At 51.6% G+C, this 19,811-nt stretch overlaps 1 protein-coding gene and 1 non-coding gene across 9 annotated transcripts in view; one reads left to right on the top strand and one right to left on the bottom strand.

Moving 5' to 3' along the window:
- LOC133357110 (syntaxin-binding protein 5-like) overlaps positions 1 to 19,811 on the bottom strand; it is a 203,998-nt gene that overhangs the window by 55,811 nt on the left and 128,376 nt on the right. For all 8 annotated transcript variants that reach the window (XM_061574897.1, XM_061574898.1, XM_061574896.1 and 5 more), the window contains exons 14-19: positions 18,000 to 18,040; positions 17,154 to 17,455; positions 10,807 to 11,099; positions 9,746 to 9,871; positions 8,009 to 8,160; positions 3,460 to 3,525 (exon numbers count right to left, since the gene is read on the bottom strand). In XM_061574897.1, the coding sequence (XP_061430881.1) occupies positions 3,460 to 3,525; positions 8,009 to 8,160; positions 9,746 to 9,871; positions 10,807 to 11,099; positions 17,154 to 17,455; positions 18,000 to 18,040 (980 nt within the window). The remainder of the gene's footprint in view (positions 1 to 3,459; positions 3,526 to 8,008; positions 8,161 to 9,745; positions 9,872 to 10,806; positions 11,100 to 17,153; positions 17,456 to 17,999; positions 18,041 to 19,811) is intronic.
- TRNAE-UUC (transfer RNA glutamic acid (anticodon UUC)) lies at positions 2,181 to 2,252 on the top strand. Its single transcript has one exon. It is a non-coding gene; the product is annotated as a tRNA-Glu (tRNA).

Raw genomic sequence — 19,811 nt, forward strand, 5'->3', positions numbered from 1 at the left:
TCATTTCACCTGCGAGCAATGCAACAAAAACTATGGAAAGTCAGATGGACGATTTTTGCTCGGAGTTTCATGTTATAAAATCTGTTAACAATTTTTAAATTGTAAAAGTTTTTTTTATTTTAATTTTTTTTTACAATTTTCAATGTTATTGAAAAAAATATATCATACGTGAAAAAGTGTTGGGGGAATCTCTTGCACATGATTCATGGGCGAAATAAATGTATTTTTGTAGGATGGTCCAGAGGGGAAAAGAGAGCCGTGAAGTTCGCTATCCCAAGAATTTGGCAGGAACCCACTGACCACTCAAGCAACTGCTACTTCTGCATGGTGGACCCTTCCAAACGTCGGACTGGCAAGAATGCACCTGCTATCATCCATTGCCCCGGTGTCACACTGCCATGAGCTCCCCGTACCCACTCCTCCGGAGAGAGAGCAGCCGTCTTTAGAAGAAAGCAGCAAGTCAGAGAGCGAGGAAGACGTTATAGATCCAGATGACAATATCAGAGGTGGAGCTGAGGAGAGAAACCCATACTACCCCAACCAAAAATACCTCAACGACTTGATCAGAGATATTGGTCTCAGCAAGTCCAATGCCGAGCTGGATGAAAGTGTGCAAGTCGCAGATCAGAGGAAGCGTCACCAACCTTTTGCAGCTTCTTCACCCGTCAGGATGGGCTCTGCTTCTGCCACAATGTGACCAGTCTGTTCGAATCAATCGTAATCCCCTGTAACCTGAATGAGTGGCGCCTCTTCATTGACAGCTCATCCATGAGCCTCAAAGCCGTGCTGCTCCATAATGGTAACAAGTACCCGTCTCTTCTCCTGGCTCACTCGGTGCACCTCAAAAATAGGATTACAACAGCATCAAGACCTTGCTGGACGCCTTGAAGTATGATGAGTATGGCTAGGAGGTCATCATAGACTTCAAAATGGTGGCATTCCTGATGGGTCTCCAAGGCAGTTTTTCCAAATTGCTCTGCTATCTTTGCCTTTCGCACAGCAGGCACACCAAGGCGCACTACCACAGACGGGACTGGCCACAGCGAACCGAGTTCAGTTATCTGTGGGGAGGAACAACGTCAAGTGGGAGCCACTGGTGGACCCCGGAAGGTGCTGATGCCACCACTATACATCAAATTGGGCCTTATGAAACAATTTGTCAGAGCTGTAGATAAGGAGTCAGCAGCCTTCAAGTACCTTCAAGACTTATTCCCTAAGCTGTCTGAGGCAAAGGTCAAAGCCGGTGTCTTCGTAGGACCACAGATAAAGAAGATCCTGGAGTGCAATGAATTCCCCAAGAAGCTCACTAGTAAGGAGAAAGCGGCTTGGGACAGCTTTGTCGCAGTGGTTCGTGGCTTCCTGGGAAATCACAAGGTCTAAAACCATGTTGAGACTCTAGTGAAGAACTATGGCATAATGGGCTGTAGGATGTCCCTCAAAGTCCATATCCTTGATGCTCATCTTGATAAATTCAAGGAGAACATAGGAGTGTACTCGGAGGAGCAAGGCGAGCACTTCCACCAGGATATACTGGACTTTTAACGCTGCTACCAAGGACAATATAACGAGAAAATTATGGGAGACTACATTTGGGGGCTGATTCGTGAAAGTGATTTTCAGTATAATCGTAAATCTCGAAAAACCACTCACTTCTAAATCTTTTGGACTAATTTTGTATTACTTTAGAATAAATACATGTACATTTTGATTCATATGTTGTTTTTTCTGATGTTATGCGAACGAAAAGACACAAATTCGCCCGTTTTCTTATTGAAAATAGGTCAATTTCAAAATATAATTGTCTTGGTCGCAAAAGCAAAGTTTGTGGGGAATAATAGCCATTTTCTATTCTTTTTAGGCATAAGCAATTAGGAAATAACACTTACTACGCAGGAACAAAAATTGTGTTACATAGTGTATAATTCGTTACCCTATGGGTCATATCGTCAGGTGCAGGTGCAGTGCCGATCGGCAGTTGTACCCCACAGAGCCATCCGGGATACCAGAGCCAATCAACGCTGCCGACTGATTTGGCTTTTCGACAATGCGCCGAAAGGAACGTTGAAAAGCCGGCAAAAAATTATAACAACAATAATTGCACCCCCACCGAGCGGTTGTGGGATAACGGATAGCATGTCTGCCTCTCAAGCAGGTGAGCCAAGTTCAAATCCAGGCTTTACTCCCATATGGTCTAGTGGTTAGTATTCCTGGTTTTCACCCAGGTGGCCCGGGTTCAATTCCCGGTATGGGAAGTAATGTATTTTTAAGTGTGGAGCGGTAGTGTAGTGGTCAGCGCGCTGCGCTACAAACCTGGCGACCCGGGTTCGATTCCCGCTCCCGGCGAACACCGGTGACGATTATCTGAACCGGTTCTGGGCCCTCCCTTAGGTCGACTCGACTTGTATATAAGAATTTGTATCTCTATTGAGCGACCGTCACTCAACCAGTGCGGCGTTAAAAGCCGTGGCCCCAAGGTCGCGACCCGCCACTCACTGCTGCCCGCCCGCATCGAGCCGCGCGGCTCAAGACCGTAGCAGCGTCGTCCGCGGTGCGTCCGTGGCAAAAGTTTGAATGATTACAAAGGCTTCTTTCTCTTACGGCATGCTTATCAGAAAACCGAGTGCAGCCGAATCAACAACTGAAGAGTACTTCATTCCTACTCGACGGGAAAAACAACAACAACAACAACGCGATCACAAATACAATCACGGAGTTACCGGGAAAACCATATCGGGGCTGGGTAATACAATTAATCACATCGTACCGCGTGCGAAATGCCATCGCGCCTGCCCATAATTCGAAACTGCCAGCAAGAAATGTGCGGCTCATAGGAGGCCTTCTCGGCTCTCACCAGCGGGTGAGGGCCACACGAGGTAATGGAAATCTGGCCGAGTGTGGTAATGAAACTTTTTTCGTGACGCGCGAATCACAACGACTGCTTTCTTTTTTGAGGGGGGGTGGTGGGGCGGACGTGGGGGGCTCTAGGGGGGGGCGGGTGTGCCGTGCAACACAAGTGCGTGCGTGTGTCCGTGTGTGTGTGTCCGTGTGTGTGTGTCCGTGTGTGTGTCTGTGTGTGTGTGTCTGGGGAAGCGGTAGTGTAGCTGTTAGCGCACTGCGAAACCGGCGACCCGGGTTCGATTCCTGCTCACGGCCAACACCGATTATTTGAACCGGTCCTGGGCCTCCCCTAGGTCGACTCTGCCTCAAATGATTACCTGGTGCGGTGTGTGAAAATATCGCCACTGGGGAGACAAAGGCGGCCGGGCGTGGTGCTGGCCACCCACCCACCCGTGTAACGTTCCGGCCTTCATTGGTGCTCGCTCACAGCACTTGCCCCTATAGTCTGTTAAGGCTACACGGGGGATCTTTGCGTGTGTGTGTGTGTCTGTGTGCGTGTGTACAGACGGCGTTCGGCTGCCAACGTGGCCCGGAGGCCGTGTCACGTCGGAGCTTTCTCACCTGAACTTGGCGAGCGGCTCCTCTCTGTGTCCGGGGCCCCGATGCCCTCTGTGATGTCAGCCAGGCCTGGGGGGTGGGGGCGGGGGGAGAGTGGGAGGGGGGAGTGAGGGGAGGGTGGCGGGGGGGGGGGCAATCGGACCGAAGAACAATTCAGGGGAATTTTTTTTGCTCAATCCCCCCCCCTCCTTCCCGAAGTGGATGCTGCCACCCGCGGGCGTCATGGTTGCCCGGCACTCTGTAACACGCGACGCGGCCTGATGAGAATTACCTTTTAAAATTGTTTTCCGAGTACCATTTTTTTGAAAGGTACTCAGAAAGAAACACTAAAAGAAATACATTTTTCATCAGTACCGAGGCTCCCGCAAGGCCAGGCGGGAGGGGCGTGTGGCACAGTTTGGCCGCCAGCGGTCGTGTCGCTACAGTTTTCCGCGTTGAGTAACGATGTATTTAAAAAAAAAACAACGACGCTACGCCTCTCGAAATAAAATTAACGCTAACCGCTTTCGTATTAAACGGACACCCACCCTGCAAACTTGCAGATGCCTGGGAACGGGAAAGGGTTAACTGGACATATGAATATGTACTTTATAGGAGTTCACGAGTAACAGACAAACCCGTTCACGAATGAAAAAGTATTACGAATACATCCACTCATTCATATTAAAATGACAAAATGTTGCTGGCACATTGCATTGTGGGAAGCGTTGTCCTTGTGAGCCCCATGGCACAATCCACAGAGCCAGCCATTCGCGGTCGTTTAAAAACAACAACAATGTAACTGCCTCACATTTCTGAGGCAGAGAAGGTCTGAGAAATCAAATACGAGACACACACACACGCACGGATGGAACAGAAATAAATCAATTAAAATTAAAAATTTGTACGGGTTTTGTCTGACGGCTGGATCACCCAAGTTTCCTTTGGGTGCGCGAGCCCGACTGAAGCGATTTCAGAAGCGCAGTCTGACGCTTTGATTAGATTCCGGGGTGCGTGGGTGGCAGGGTTATGTCGAGGTGAAAAAAACAGCAAGGGGGGGGGGGGAGGTTAGGGGGTGGTGGTGAAGATGTGCGGTGCGCCGTCGTTTCTTTTTCGACCCCCACGGCAAAGTGAGGAGCCGCCCAGCAATGAGCCCGGCGTGCGCGCGCCTAATGACATCGTGGGACTTCTTCCGCGCCATACGTAGCCGACCGTGCTCATCACGGGTTGACCCACGACGCAAATCGATCCGCCCGCCCGCTCGCCCGCAGATATAACCGGCAGGTTTAACCGTTGCAAAGACGTCTTCCGTTGCGAAGACGTCTTCAGTTGCGAGGACATCTTCAGTTGCGAAAACGTCTTCAGTTGCGAAAACGTCTTCAGTTGCGAAGACGTCTTAAGTTGCGAAAACGTCTTCAGTTACGCAGCCTGGGATGGACAAACAGCAAGCGACGATGCAATCTACGGGATGAAAGGCAAGGAGAGCTCTGAGAAGATATCAGGGTAAGATTTAAAAAATATTGCCGTTTTTGCGACCGGCCATGGGTGACGCTTGTCAATGGTGACCCGCGGAGGGTTAGAATCGCTGAGAACGATGCCCCCCGCCCACCCACGTGTGGTTCGGACAACGAACTATGGATGTGCCGACCATTCGGCTTCAATGGCTCCGCTAGAAATCCCTCTACTGGTTCCCCATACACTCAAGGAGTAGCAAGTACAACATCGCTATCCTCTGTGCCATCGTGCTCTCTCTCTCTAAGGTCTCTCTACCTCACCTCTCCTCCACCCTTGTCACTCCCCAATGAACCACGGGCAAATCGCCGTGTCCTACGCAGTTCATCTTTCGAACTGCTGCTGCTGCTCATCGTACCCTGCACGACCGGGGCCGTCCCCTACGGCTGAGAGGGGCGGATTTTTCTGTAGCTGCACCACCAGCAGCCGTCTGGAACTCTCTCTCTGTCACTGCTGCACATGCGCAGCAGCAGCATCCAAGCACCATCAACCAACTTCAAGCAGCAGCTTAAGGCTCACACCTATTCAGGCTCTCACCTGTCCAGGCTGTTTACTTGTTCAGCCCCTCACCTATCCAGGTTCTCATCTGTTCAGGCTCCTACCTGTTCAAGCTATCACCTGTTCAAGCTATCACCTGTCCAGGTTCTCACCTGTCTAGACCCTCACATGTTCAGGCTCCCATCTGTTCAAGCTATCACCTGTCCAGGCTCCCACCTGTCCATGCTCTCACCCGTTCCGTCTTTCACCTGTACTGTGAGACACAATTAGCGTGACGACTACCGCCACCCTGCCACCTTAGCTGCAGGGCAGGTGGGGAGCGATGGGGGAGGGGGGGGGTGATCAGGTAGAATGCCTTCGGGCTTACAGCCGTGGGAGGCACCAAGAATATCTCCCAAGTGCGGAGAGATCTGCACACCTGTCACCCCAATTACGCCGACGCATCGCGAAGACGTTCCGCTCGCTCTGGGCACAAAAAAAGAAAACCCCAACACGCGATGACGCGCGAGCGCGCGCGTGTGTGTGTGTGAGTCACGGCGGCACATGACGGCGATGACAACAAAATACGGGGCAATTAGCAAAGGGGCAGCTTTGGGTGGCACGTGTACTGACACCCGACACAAGTAGTCTTCAGCAGCAGGAGTCTTTGTTTCTTCCAGCACGAGGCACACACACGGTGATCTTAAAGGATCCCCTTCGCTCCAAGCGTCCCGAACTCTCTCGCTTCCCACACTTGTATGCCTCAAGCCCCTTGCCCGAAAGTTCCGTGACCTTCCGCTTTCCCTCCAGCCACTCACCTTCCCACACTTTTGCGAACGGATTGCAACCGTCCCACCCCGTCGATCATCCTCACGTTTCCCGCTCGTATCCACTGTTGTACTGCCACCTACAATCCCCTTCGACTGCCCTGCCTCGAACCAATCCCCTCTCGGGCCCCGTTAAGTAAACAAGCAGAGGGGGAGGGGCGTGTTTTTACCTGCCGTTAATCGGTGTCACGCAGTGGTTGTCCACCACATCCGGTGGGTGTCGTTGGGAAGTGAAATCAAATGTTGTGCACGTGGATCTAGCAAACTGACGTGCATTGCATGCAAATGCAAAGTGCTTCTAGATTTGAAGCTTTCGTGACTGCAAGGATTCATACTCTTAGTTTTTTCGGTAAAGTCACGTAGGTAAAAATTTGCATTTAAATTATTATTTTATTTTATAAATTTTAATTTTATGTTTTACCTACGTGACTTTACCGAAAAAAACTAAGAGTATGCAAAGTCCTCTTACAAGAACATTTTAAAGCGACTGCTGCATGTCTAACAACGATAAGATTGATACGTTAAAGAAAGACGTGACATTATAGTGAATTCAGTATAATAATTAGAAAAAAGCATAATACGCACACAATCGGGGCATCCGAATAAAGAACCATTTTGAAAAGGTTACGTTTCAAAGATGTCGTTTAACAAAAACATTCGCCGATTCTAATGCCCTCAGATCCTCCGGCAGGCCATTCCAAGGCACGCGATCTCTGCCCACGTCAAAACATGTCTGGGCAGACCTCAGCAGATGAGTACCTGGTGCGGTGTGTAAAACATCGCCACTGGGGAGACAAAGGCGGTCGGGCGTGGTGCTGGCCACCCAACACCTCGTGTGCCGTTCCGGCCTTCATAGGTGCTCGCTAACAGCACTTGCCCCTATAGTCTGGTAAGGCTATATGGGGGATCTTTGTCTTTGTCATCTTTGGTGGGAAGCGGTAGTGTAGTGGTGAGAGCGCTGTAATACAAACACAGCCACCCGGGTTCGATTCCCGCTCGCGGTCAAAGCCAGCGGCGATTATATGCACCGGTCCTGGGCCTCCCCTAGGTCGACTCAGCCTCAAATGAATGCCTGGTGCAGTGTGTAAAAACATCGCCACGGGAGAGACAAAGGCGGCCGGGCGTGGTGCTGACCACCCATCCCCTGGTGTACCATGCCAGCCTTCATAGGTGCTACTCGCTAACAGCGCTTGCCGAAGAAGTCTATTAAGGCGATACGCGGAAATATTTGTCTTTCTGGAGAGTGTGCATGACTGGTTGATTACTATTATTGTATTGGAATTAAAATAATTATTGGTTCAAGAAAAACCCTCTCAAAGACAGTCTAATAGTGGGGGAGAGCGTGTTTGCTCTTGCAGGATGTCTGGCACACTGCATTTAAATCACTTAGTATTACCATTATACGTTTTAATCACACCTACATAATTACATACATAAGTGGTTCACGCGTACGTGATTTAATGAACAACTTAATAACGATGACAGTGGCTGACGTGCCTGAAGAATTAAGTCCGTTGGCATGCAAAGTAAGAGTCAAACAATGGTGAGGAATCAAAAACGATGAGAGAATGAGGGCCTCGCGTCAAGCACGCAGCGTCCAAGGGCGCTGGTTTACGTAAATCCATCCAACAGACGAGCAACTAGAGTAGCTGCAGAATTACCGGAGCGCACGCACGTCCCGTACACAGCTTAACTCTTGCCCAGACTGCCTGCGTGGTTACCGAGACACACAGCGTGTGCCGGTGAAGGTATCCCACCAGCAGCCAGCTGCTTGCTCTTGCGTGGAGACTTGGGTTGTCTCTGGTAGGGGTCACTGGAGCCGTAGAGGTCGAGGCAGCTCAGGCTGAGAAGAATGCTCCTCTGCAGGACGTCCACCACCACGAGGCCACTGCAAGTGCCCAGCGCCACCCTGCATGGCAGCGGCACACACAGACAGAGACAAAGATCCCACGTGTGGCCTTAGCACATCTCAGGAGCAAGTGCTGTTCGCGAGCACCTACGAAGGCCGACACGGCGCACGAGGGGGTCGGTGGTCAGCATCACGCCCGGCCGCCTTTGTCTCCCCAGTGACAAAGGCGGCCGGGCGGGGTTAGTCGGCACATTCTGTCACTGCCCAAGGCCCTAGGCTTTGTGGAGCGCTCGGGCCAACGTTGCAATAAATAAACGAAAATAACTTACACGCAAAGATACGTTGGAAAAGATCCACCAGCACATAAGGTCGTGGGTGGCCAGCACCACGCCCGGCCGCCTTTGTCTCCCCAGTGACGATGTTTCCACACTGCACCATGTGCTCATTTGAGGCTGAGTCTACCTAGGGGAGGTCCAGTACCGGTTCAGATAATCGTCACTGGTGACGGCCGTGAGCAGAAATGGAAACTCGAGTCACCGTGTTCATAGCGCAGAGCTACCAACCGCTGCACCACCACTCCCCACATGCACAGGCACACAATCATGCATGCGCACAATGACACACACGCACAATCACACACAAAGATAAAGACAAAGATCCCCCGTATAGCCTTAACAGACTGTAGTGGCAAGTGCTGTTAGCGAGCACCTATGAAGGCCGGAACGGTACACGAGAGGGTGGGTGGGCCAGCACCACGCCCGACCGCCTTTGTCTCCCTAGCAGCGATGTTTACACACCGCGCCAGGTACTCATTTGAGGCTGAGTCGACCTAGGGGAGGCCCAGGACCGGTTCAGATAATCGTTACTGGTGTTTGCCGTGAGCGGGAATCGAACCCGGGTCGCCAAGTTCGTAGTGCAGCGCGCTAACCACTACACTACCGCTCCTCACAACAATCAATCACACACGCACACAATCACGCACGCACGCTATAAACGCAATACACACATACCTCTTAATTCGAAAGGTGAGCCTAAACAATTGCAATCTTTCTGCGTCGCAACACAAACGCCCCACAGAGCAGAGTCCTGCTCGAAATGTTCGGCCAATTCCTTATCGAGTCGAATTTTTTCTCGCGCGTACGAAGAAACCAAGAGTGCACCGTAGGGAAAAGCCTACGCGTGTACATTGAGAAGGATTCAATAAGCGAGGAGGGATTATGCATCCCGTTTCTCTCTCATCAGTCCTTCTTCACAACGTTGCTCCTGGTCCAAACCTCCAGGCGTTTACACGCGAGCCGGCGCCTGCTATCGACCCTGTTGTGAGACTATTTTAAGGGGGGAAATAATAATAATAAATCCAGGCCGGCCTGTTGTGTTTACCTGAAGATTTATTTCACCTCCGCTAAGTGGCCACCGCTGGGAATTCGTCGAAAGCAACGGGAGAGGAGGAGAAATTTCATAAGGAAAACGCAAAAAAAAAAACATGACCAAATTTAATTCTGAAAGCGAACCCCCCCCTCTCGTTGTGGCTGCCGTTTTCGATTCTCCCGCGGGGTATTACAGAGAGAAAAAAAAATAACGAGTAAATATTAATACTTGTTATTATGATGATGATCATCTCTCCATGTCCCCTGGGGGTACTCACAGGCCATAGGCGGAGCTGACCTCCAAGCTGGTGGGCAGCTGTGAGGTCTCCCCGTCGGCCCACACCAGCTGCACGACCAGCTCCGCCTGGTAGCCCGGCCACTGGCGCACAGCCTCGCTCTTCACCCTGGCCAAGGAACGGCGAGCACACGCAGCAGCAGCAACAGCAGCAGCAGCAGCAACAGCAGCAGCAACAGCAGCAGCAACAGCAGCAACAGTAGCAGCAGCAACAGTAGCAGCAGCAGCAACAGCAGCAGCAACAGCAGCAGCAACAGCAGCAACAGTAGCAGCAGCAACAGCAGCAGCAACAGCAGCAGCAACAGCAGCAACAGCAGCAGCAGCAACAGTAGCAGCAGCAGCAACAGCAGCAGCAACAGCAGCAGCAGCAGCAACAGCAGCAGCAGCAACAGCAGCAGCAGCAACAGCAGCAGCAGTAACAGCAGCAGCAACAGCAGCAACATCAGCAGCAGCAACAGCAGCAGCAGCAACAGCAGCATCAGCAGCAGCAGCAACAGAACGTGACTCCCGCTTTGGCCAGATTACTCGGCGAGCCTATCGGTTTTTTTTGGGGAGCGTGGTCCGAAGAGGGTCTGAAACGCCACGGACAGAGCGCACGCGCGAGAGATTGAAAGTTGCTCGGGTTTAGGATACCGGAGTAGGGTGTCGCTTTGCTGAGCATGCATAGGCCTGGGGAGGGGGGGGGGTCTATTGTGGGTTTGTCAGTAAACCGCCAGATTTTCGTAGAAATGCACACGTGGGGTCAGCTAGAACTAAGCTAAAATCTATTTTTTTTTATTTTACCAGGTAAGGCCCACCGAGCTGTATGGCTCTTTTTCAGAAGCGAGCTGGCCGCAAATGAGAGTGGCCGATCGCGTGGAAATTTACGCAGTCAAGTTCTCCAAAGGCAATATTCTAAATGTGGAGGAGGGGGGGGGGAAGCGGAGGACCCAGAGGAAAATCCACGCGACCATGGGGAAGAACGTGCAACCTCCAAAACATATACAGCCGTCGTCAGAGTTGGGATTGACCCCACGACCAGTCGAGGGGGTTAACATCTCGCACCTGAGGGACGGCACTGCCCCATCGCCCGAGCCGGTGCTGGCGCTGGACGGGTGCCCGCGTGGGTACGGCAGCTGCGATGACGACGCCGGGAGGCCCGGGCCGGGTCCGGACGGCGCCGGGGGGGGCGGAAGCGATGAGGAAGGGAAGGTGGAGGAGGAGGTGGCGGCACCCGAAGCAGCAGCGACAGCAGTCGTGGACGATGATGACAACGAGGAGGAGACGGTCGATATCACCGCGTCAGGATCGGGAGTTTCGGCTCCCTCTGGCTCCGGCTGCATCCTCACCTCCAGCACCTGCAGCCGCCAGGCAGACTGTTTGGTCCTTGTAGGTTGAAAACTAAATTTCTTTGAACTCCTTTTCGTGTTTAGATTATTGTTGTCCCCCCCCCCCCGCACCTCCGATTAGCACGGTTGGCTACGTACGGTGAGAAAAAAGTTCAACGTACATCGCACACACACACCGTTGAGTATGGGTCTCTGTGGGTCTCTGTGGTTCTTTATGAGTCTCTGGATCTTTGTGAATAAAGAGTCAGTGGCAAATCTCCGCTTGGACGCCGCACGAATTGCGCTCTTTTGTCAAAAAATTGCTATCATATAATTAGCTGTCAAAATGCTTCAGCTTTGTGTGCAAACAAAAAAAACGCGCGGCTGAAGCGCGGCTGAAGCGCAGCTTGGTGACATGGGAAAATGCCGTTGTGTTGTAATGCGTTGCGATTCTTGTTCAGGCTGCATGCGTACGTAATGAAATGTCCCGTGGTTATCAAACCAATATTTTTTATTTTTATTACGAGACCTTTGCTTGTAACAAATGTTACAATGCATTGGGAAATTGCTTTGCTTATTTCGCGCTGCGATTTGCACGTCCGTAGGCGTGCAGACTTTTTGTCAATCCACTGCTGGATGAGGAACCTCCCTGCGCTGTGCGGGACGTGGGGATTGTTTAACCATACTTCACCGCTCTGGTCAATGCGGGTCGTGAAGGCGAACACGGTAGACGTCGCTGCATAGCACGGTGTAAAACATAGACATTGATGCACATCCCTACGAATGTCGTTAAAATTTAGGGATTTACTGCCCCGTTCAATCGGAGGCATTCTATTTTCGCTTCTCTCTCCCTTGTGCAGCTTCAGAATTTTCCAGTTTTCGGGATGGAATCGTAAGAAACACTCTAAAATTACGTTATCACTTACCGAGGCTCCCACAAGGCCACGCGGCAGGTCGTGCGGCACAGTTTGGCGCCTGCTTTCGTAGAGTGATGGCGGTCGTGTCGCTACGGTTCTCTGCGGTGAGTAACGACGTCTTTAAAAACAACGGCGCTGCCTACGCCTCCGCTGAATAAATCAACACCAAGCTGCTCGCGCGCTCCCAGAATCAGCGGTGAACGGGACAGCCAACACCCCGCAACTTGCAGACGTCTCACAACGGGAATGGGGTCTAACGTGCCTTGGAAATGGCTCGGCGGTAGCCAAGTTCGCCGCCTGCTGTAGAGACTCACGGTTCGGCTTCCAGAAGCCGCCCCGGTTAATACCGCAGCGTGTATTCATTGTAATTCTACTACGCCGCCCACTTCACGGCGGACGTTCAAGATGCCCCGTGACGTCGTTCAGCAAGAGGAACGGATCGCGTGCCGGCGGTCAGGAACCCAAAATTCGCCAAATTAGAAAATCGCCCAGCAAATTACTCAATTGGGATTGTACACACAGACGGAGCAGCGATCATCGCCTCACTGCGGGCACACTAATGCGCCTATTGGCTTTCCCACTCCGATGCCGCACAGCAGGATTTGTTTAAGCAAACGAGAGAGAGAGAGAGAAAAAAAACCTGGACCGGTTCGATATTCTGGGTCTCGTCAGCAGTCAGGCTTGTTTAACAAATGCGTCTGGGTCACCAAATGTTATTGGCAAAGATCGCTCCGTATAAATTATGAGGGACCCATTCAACGCCCAAAAAAAACTGTACGCAAACTCATGATGCGTTGTATGTTGAACCGTACGTATGTTGAACTTCTTTCGCACCGTATGTAGCCAGCCGTGCTCACCGGAGGTGCATTGCCATTGAGCAGAATGGGTCAACGTGAACGCAAAGGAGTGGTGTCAATTAATGAGAATCAGAATATTTATTCATCCTGAAGGAATCGGATGAGCTGTAAAGCTCTTTGTTCGCAGATGTCCAGTAGCGGCTGATAAGAACGTTACAACAACAAACAGTACAGAAACACGATAGCCGTGCAAAGTACAAGAAAGGTAAACAAATCTCCCAACACAAACAAATATAACTAAACCATCCTCATCCTACCAGGCCAAAGCACACTGAGATTTGAACTTATTTTTCAGAAGCCACCTGGCTACCACAAAAGATAGCTCAACAAAGTGGCCCATCACATGGACATGTATAGCATGAAGTTGTGTTGCTATTACAGAGACTTGCCCTGGAGACAACCCAACAAATTGACAAAAAACATTTTTTTGCATTTTTTAGAGAAAATAAAAATTGCTTCATGGTGAATACTACGGGATTCTTTAACCATTAGCGGGACGTCGCGTGCCGTAGCCAGCGGTGTCGCACGCGGTTGATGAAGAAGAAGAAGGGAGAAAGACAGACAAGGCTCATCGTGTTCACGTCTCGACGGTCGTGAACTATCCACGACGAGGAAATCACCTCGAGTGGAAGTAAAAATCAAGGCGCAGATGTCGGAAACGCTCAGCGCCAAGCAGAGGCGGCGGCACGGAGAGAAAGGGGATATCTGAGGGTGCTATTTATGAGCATCCATCTGCTTCGGGATTTAAATAAATATATAAGTATATAAAATGCTTTTCAATTTGATAATGCTCCCCCATTCCATCTGAAGGCCTGGGACTGGCCCCAGGGCCACAAGGCCTCAGCTGCGGTTTTTCGTTGAAAATTAATGCAGTCCTTATGAACAGATGATGAACAAATTACGGGAGCTTATTTTGCATGGGTCGCAATCGCCTATAACCGTTCACTTATTAAATTTTAAAACGTTTGTGGCTCGAAATGAGATTTAATTGACTGATCAATTTAATTGATTGGTGTTGATTTAATTGATTGCTGTGGAGTATTTTTAGCCCACGAGCCAGAGGAAAATCATGTTTTTTGCATCTGGTTGAACAGCTCATTGACTTGATGGATTCATTTAATCGACTGATGGCTCTCGTATTTCCAATCTGCACGTCCGATGGAGCCTCCGAACGTGCCTCTGTCTGGTTGTGAAGTTAATTGATGCACAGATTGATTGATCGACTGCAGTGATGGGTGGTTGAGCAATTTTCAACCTGTGGAAATGAAAGAGGCATTATCATACTAATGTGGCAGTGAAATTTCACTGATCGATGAATTCACGTCATTGATTTAATTGTCACGAGTCATTTGAACCTCGTTGTAGTGGTGGTGGCACATCAACCTTGTTGAGACTCAGGTCTCCCCTGAACGAGAGACATTTTTTAAGTCTTAATCGGCTCTCACACGGTTTGAAATTAAGGACCGGCAGACCGCCTGGATCACCAGTTTCGAAATGCGCTGTCCAGACCAGACTGGATTCACTAGGCTCAAACAGTCAGGCACACTGAGACACAGAATTCCAAAAACGGGAGTCAAACTATTTACTGCAGCTACAGCCACAGCAGCAACAGTAGCAGTAACTACAGCAGCAGTAGCTACAATAGCTACAGCAGTAGCAGCAGCTGCAGCAGCAGTAGCAGCAGCCGCAGTAGCTATGGCAACAGCATCTACAGAAGTAGCTACAGCAGTGGTTACAGGAGCTACAGCAGCAGCTTCAGCAGTAGCTACAGCAGCAGCTACAGCAGCTACAGCAGTAGCTACAGCAGTGGTTACAGGAGCTACAGCAGCAGCAGCTTCAGCAGTAGCTACAGCAGCTTCAGCAGTAGCTACAGCACCTACAGCAGCAGCTACAATGGCTACAGCAGCAGCTTCAGCAGTAGCTACAGCAGTAGCTACAGCAGCAGCTACAGCAGCTACAGCAGTAGCTACAGCAGTAGCTGCAATGGCTATAGCAGTAGCTACAGCAGCAGCAGCAAAGTGTAATGCGAGCAAGGATTGAGGGGGGGCGGAGTCTGGGTCACGTGGGGAGTGGGCGGAGTTAGGGTCACGTGGGAGAGAGGATTTAGGGGGAGAACCGGAAGAGGAAAGGGGAGTTGAGACGGAGTGAAACAGGAGGAGGCCACGCTGGGCAGGACGGAGAGAGTGGCGCGGTCGCCACGCGGTGGGAGACGTCGACACCGTCAGCCATCGGTGTCAGACGCAGAGAGCTAGCGGCTGTGGGAGGCTAGCTGTATACGGGGCAGCAGTGAATCTAGAGAGCGGAGCAGCGGTGTGACTGCAAGGTGGAGCAGCAGGGAGACTGCCTAACGGAGCAGCAGGGAGACTGCATATCGGAGCAGCAGGGAGACTGCATATCGGAGCAGCCGAGTGGCTGTGGAGAGATCGACGGGAGGGACGCGGGCCTGAGCGAGGACGCCGTGGTAACGAGATTCTACGAACCCAATAAAGGACAACGGAGATCGACATCTGAGAGAGAGTCCTTAATTACAAAAGCACAGAGCAGAGCTTCTCCTGTGCTGTCACTTCCCCGCCCTTGGCTGCGGTGCCGCTCTTTGCACGCACGGGGTACCGCACCGCAGAGGTCGCAAACGGGTTTTGATTCCTTACCCCTACCTGTACCCGGCCGCACCGGGTCGCAAATGGGTACCAGTACCCGGCCGGGTACGGGTAGCCGGGTATCGGGTAGGGTACGGGTATCGGGTACCCGGTTGCGACCTCTGCCGCACCGAGCCCCCTTGACGCGGCCTCGACTCTTTCATGCGGCTCGCTCAGCCGGGCACCACCGTTGACTGCAAATCGGAGGGCTCGACAAAGTGAGTTGGAGTTGATTTCACGGACACCGCCTCAAAGTAATGTCAACGCCCTTCGCTTGAACCGATACCCACATTTAGAGATATTCGCTCCAGGGAATGTCACGAGTTTTTGTTTTGTTTTTGTTTGTAAATACGTCTCAACGTTTAGGCTTCTGTGTGCTCGCCCTGAACGTGAAACCGGGGGGCAGCTTTCCATCACTCTGAAAAAATATATCTAACAGTGTCACGTAAATCATCGGCCCAACAGCATCCATTATACAGCGGCACCATATTTAGAATGTTTTCCACGTAAGCCGTCCTTCAAGTCGGCCGTACGGATGGCATTGGGAGGGTGCCGGATCTGGGCGGTGGGTGGTGGAGCACAGAGCACCTGGACTCACATTCGTGCAAGGGAATGTCATGAGTTTATAAAAAAATATATACGTCTCAACGTTTACGCTTCTCTGTGCTCCCCCTAAATGTGAAACCTCGGTGTGGGAGGAGGGGGGGGCACACATTCTATCACTGGACAGATTCACCGTGCGGATGCAATGAATAATTCAGCAAAGTGCTCAACACTCGCAGTCTTTTTTGTTCAAAGACACCGAGACATTTGTCCGGGTGGAATATTTTGCAGTGGTGAGGGTGGGGGGGGTAGGAAAACAAGAGAAACACGTGCTTACCAGTGCGCGGGGCTTGTAGCCAATGTTATTAAGGGGCTCTAAATTAAAAAAAACACACATTTTTTACTTACATAGTAAAGTAGTTGTATTTTTTTATTCGCTATACAGCCAGATAATACGACAAATCGCTAAACTGAAACACCCAGTCATTCATAAAAGTTGAAGGCGGTATAGTACTATAGTAGTAGAGCAAGTGCAGAATCACTGAACTGGAATTGATAGCTTGAAAGCATTTAGCGCGGGGCCCTTGAAAGTGCAGGGCCCGTAGCATCATATGTAGCTACTAAATAAGTAGCTACTACACGTGTAGCTACTACATAAGTAGCTAATACATATGCAGCTACTACATGTGCAGCTACTACACGTGTAGCTACTACATAAGTAGCTACTACACGTGCAGCTACTACATAAGTAGCTACTACATATGCAGCTACTACATGTGCAGCTACTACACGTGTAGCTACTACATAAGTAGCTACTACACGTGTAGCTACTACATAAGTAGCTACTACATATGCAGCTACTACATGTGCAGCTACTACACGTGTAGCTACTACAAAATTAGCTACTACACGTGTAGCTACTACACGTGAAGCTACTACACGTGTAGCTACTACACGTGTAGCTACTACACGTTTTGCAGCTACTACACATGTAGCTACTTGTGCTACGAGGATAACCCGGAACTGGCGCTGACACTCACGTGGAACCCGTGGGCACGGCGCCCCACATCAAGGAGGCCCCAAACGAGTTCAACGGCAGCGTGCGAGGGCGAGCGCGCGAGTCTCTCGTACCGCGATCTCTCCGACGGCCTCCTGACGGCTGAATCGGTAGAAGACGACGTGTGACGACGCGCCGGCGACGCACAGCATGCGGCTCTCGGGGCACCAGGCCAGCAGCTGGACGGCGAATGGGTCCTCCGGCTCGTCCAGCGCCACCGCCACCGCCGCCGGGGCAGGCGACGGCACGCCGCTGCCGCCGCTGCCGCCGCTGCCGCCACCGCCACCCTTGCCGCCGTCCCGAACTGCGACCCCGGCCGCCACGGGTCGTTCAAAAATCTTGGCTGTGCGGAGCTTGTATAGCAGCTGCAGGGTGACTGGGGGGGGGGGGGCGGTTGTAGAGAGCGGGTGGGGCACACACGGGGATAAGCGCGAGAAGCTCGGTTAATACGCGGGTACTGGGCGTTCGAGTCCGAGCGACGACGGGTTCCGGCATCGCTTGCTGTCGACGGGCAGTCATCCTCACGCGGAGCTACTCACTGGAGGCTGTCTGTGAGTCGTCCACCTGTCTGTGACTCGCTGGAGGCTGTCTGTGAGTCGTCCACCTGTCTGTGACTCGCTGGAGACTGTCTGTGAGTCGTCCACCTGTCTGTGACTCGCTGAAGGCTGTCTGTGAGTCGTCCACCTGTCTGTGACTCGCTGGAGACTGTCTGTGAGTCGTCCACCTGTCTGTGACTCGCTGAAGGCTGTCTGTGAGTCGTCCACCTCTCTGTGACTCGCTGGAGACTGTTTGTGAGTCGTCCACCTGTCTGTGACTCGCTGAAGGCTGTCTGTGAGTCGTCCACCTGTCTGTGACTCGCAACTGCATAGAGAGAGTGATGTGGGGGGTGGGGGTGGTGTGGCACGAGATGCAACACTTACTGGCGGAAGCATCCCAGAACTTGAGGGAGCCATCCGCGTGCCTAGGATGGAGCGAGGGAGAGGGGGGGGGGGGGCGGGGAGATAAATAAATAAATAACAAGCCCGAAACTCTCCCCGCGAGTGGGGCCACTTGGACGCGCGTCCAGTGCCGGGGTTGCAACAAGTTTGACCGCTCGGTAACTTTGACCGTTCGGTCACGGGGAAGGGGGTGGATGGCGCGGCGAGAGGCGCCGCCGGTCGACCCCCGTCGCTCCAGCAGCGCCACGTCCCTCGCGACGTCCGTAAGTCTTCTGGAAACGTCACCGTCACCTTTTCGTTGAATGTTTTCAATATACATTACGGTGTTTATTTACACCCCTCTGTCAATACGTCGGTGGGCAGAAGGGCAACCCACGCGCTTCAGCGATCGTGGTGGGGTGGTAGTGGGGTGGTGGGGTTGTGGATGGTGGTGGGGTGGGGTGGTGGGGTGGTGGTGCGGTGAAAGTGGGGTGGTGGTGGTGGGGTGGTGGTGGGGTGGTGGGTGGTGGTGGGGTGGTAGTGGGGTGGGTGGTGGTGGTGGGGTGGTGGTGGTGTGGTGGGTGGTGGTGGGGTGGTGGTGGTGGTGGGGTGGTGGTGGGGTGGTGGGTTGGTGGTGGGTGGTAGTGGGGTGGTGGTGGTGGGGTGGTGGGTGGTGGTGGTGGGTGGTGGTAGGGTGTTTTAAAGCTTGACCTTTTAGGACAGCCCCGCCCCCCGCCTCCCCCTCCACCCTGAACCCCCCTCCCCCCCCCCACCTTGTCCCCTCTGGGAAGTATTTGGAACCGACGTTATTTTACCGGAATGTGTCGGAATATCGACAAATTCAGGCAAAGTAATTCTTTGGATGACACCGCTTTTGCCAGTTGGTGCACAAGCAAAAAATAACAGCCCTCACCGCATTCGTCAATGATGCAGCACGTGCGCTCTGAATAAGGGACATTGCCTGAAACGTTGCCTTTCGTTCCGACATGAATACATTGCTTCTAGGGCGACATTATCGACGAATGTGTGGCGTTTTAGTCCTGTGTGAGTTGGCAAACCAAATTGAAATGAAGAATAGTTGTACAAGAGCTCTCAGCATTGTCTAGACTACCAGCTCAAAAGAACTGAATGTCTGAGTCAAGGCTAAGAGCTTTTCTAAGTGCAATACTCCACTCTTTGTTCCCAGCATGCGTAATTGTTTTCTGCTGTGATGGGTTTTCTGTGTCACGTACATATTTGGCATGAATATGAAATTCAACAACATTAATCATGCCAGCAATTTTAAAAAAAAACCAGACAGGTCTTTAATTGCGAATTGGAAAGGTGAATACACACAGAAGCCGAAAGGGGGGTGTCCTGATTAACACTTGAAGGTAACGAAAGGGAAGGAATGACCTTCCATCACGAGTTCCAAACAAACTCGCTCAGCTGCGTTTAAAGCGCACAGCCCTTTGTGCTTTCTGCAAAAAAAAAGCCAATCTGATCCTGACATTTAAGGTCACCATCAAAATAAATTCGAGCAAATTTCACCAATTGACAGCAGCCATGCAGTGATAGACAACTGTGGACTGGATTCATTGTCATCAGCACAGACACCAACGCCTGCCCCTAGAAGCTATACCTGTGGAGTCCCAACTCCGCCCACTATGGGACCCATGACCTTCGCTCGTGCCAACACTAATCAAATCCCTGAAGAGCAAGCAAACCCATAATTGTAACAGAGAAGTAGTGCTGGCCGGAAAACCATACGTTTCAAACAACAACAACAACAACGCAGAGAGACATGTAAATAGCACGCAGTCCCTATAAGTTATG

This window comes from Lethenteron reissneri, chromosome 56 (genome assembly GCF_015708825.2).
Source record: "Lethenteron reissneri isolate LAM-NWPU_2019-01 chromosome 56, ASM1570882v1, whole genome shotgun sequence".
Classification (NCBI taxonomy): domain Eukaryota; kingdom Metazoa; phylum Chordata; class Hyperoartia; order Petromyzontiformes; family Petromyzontidae; genus Lethenteron; species Lethenteron reissneri.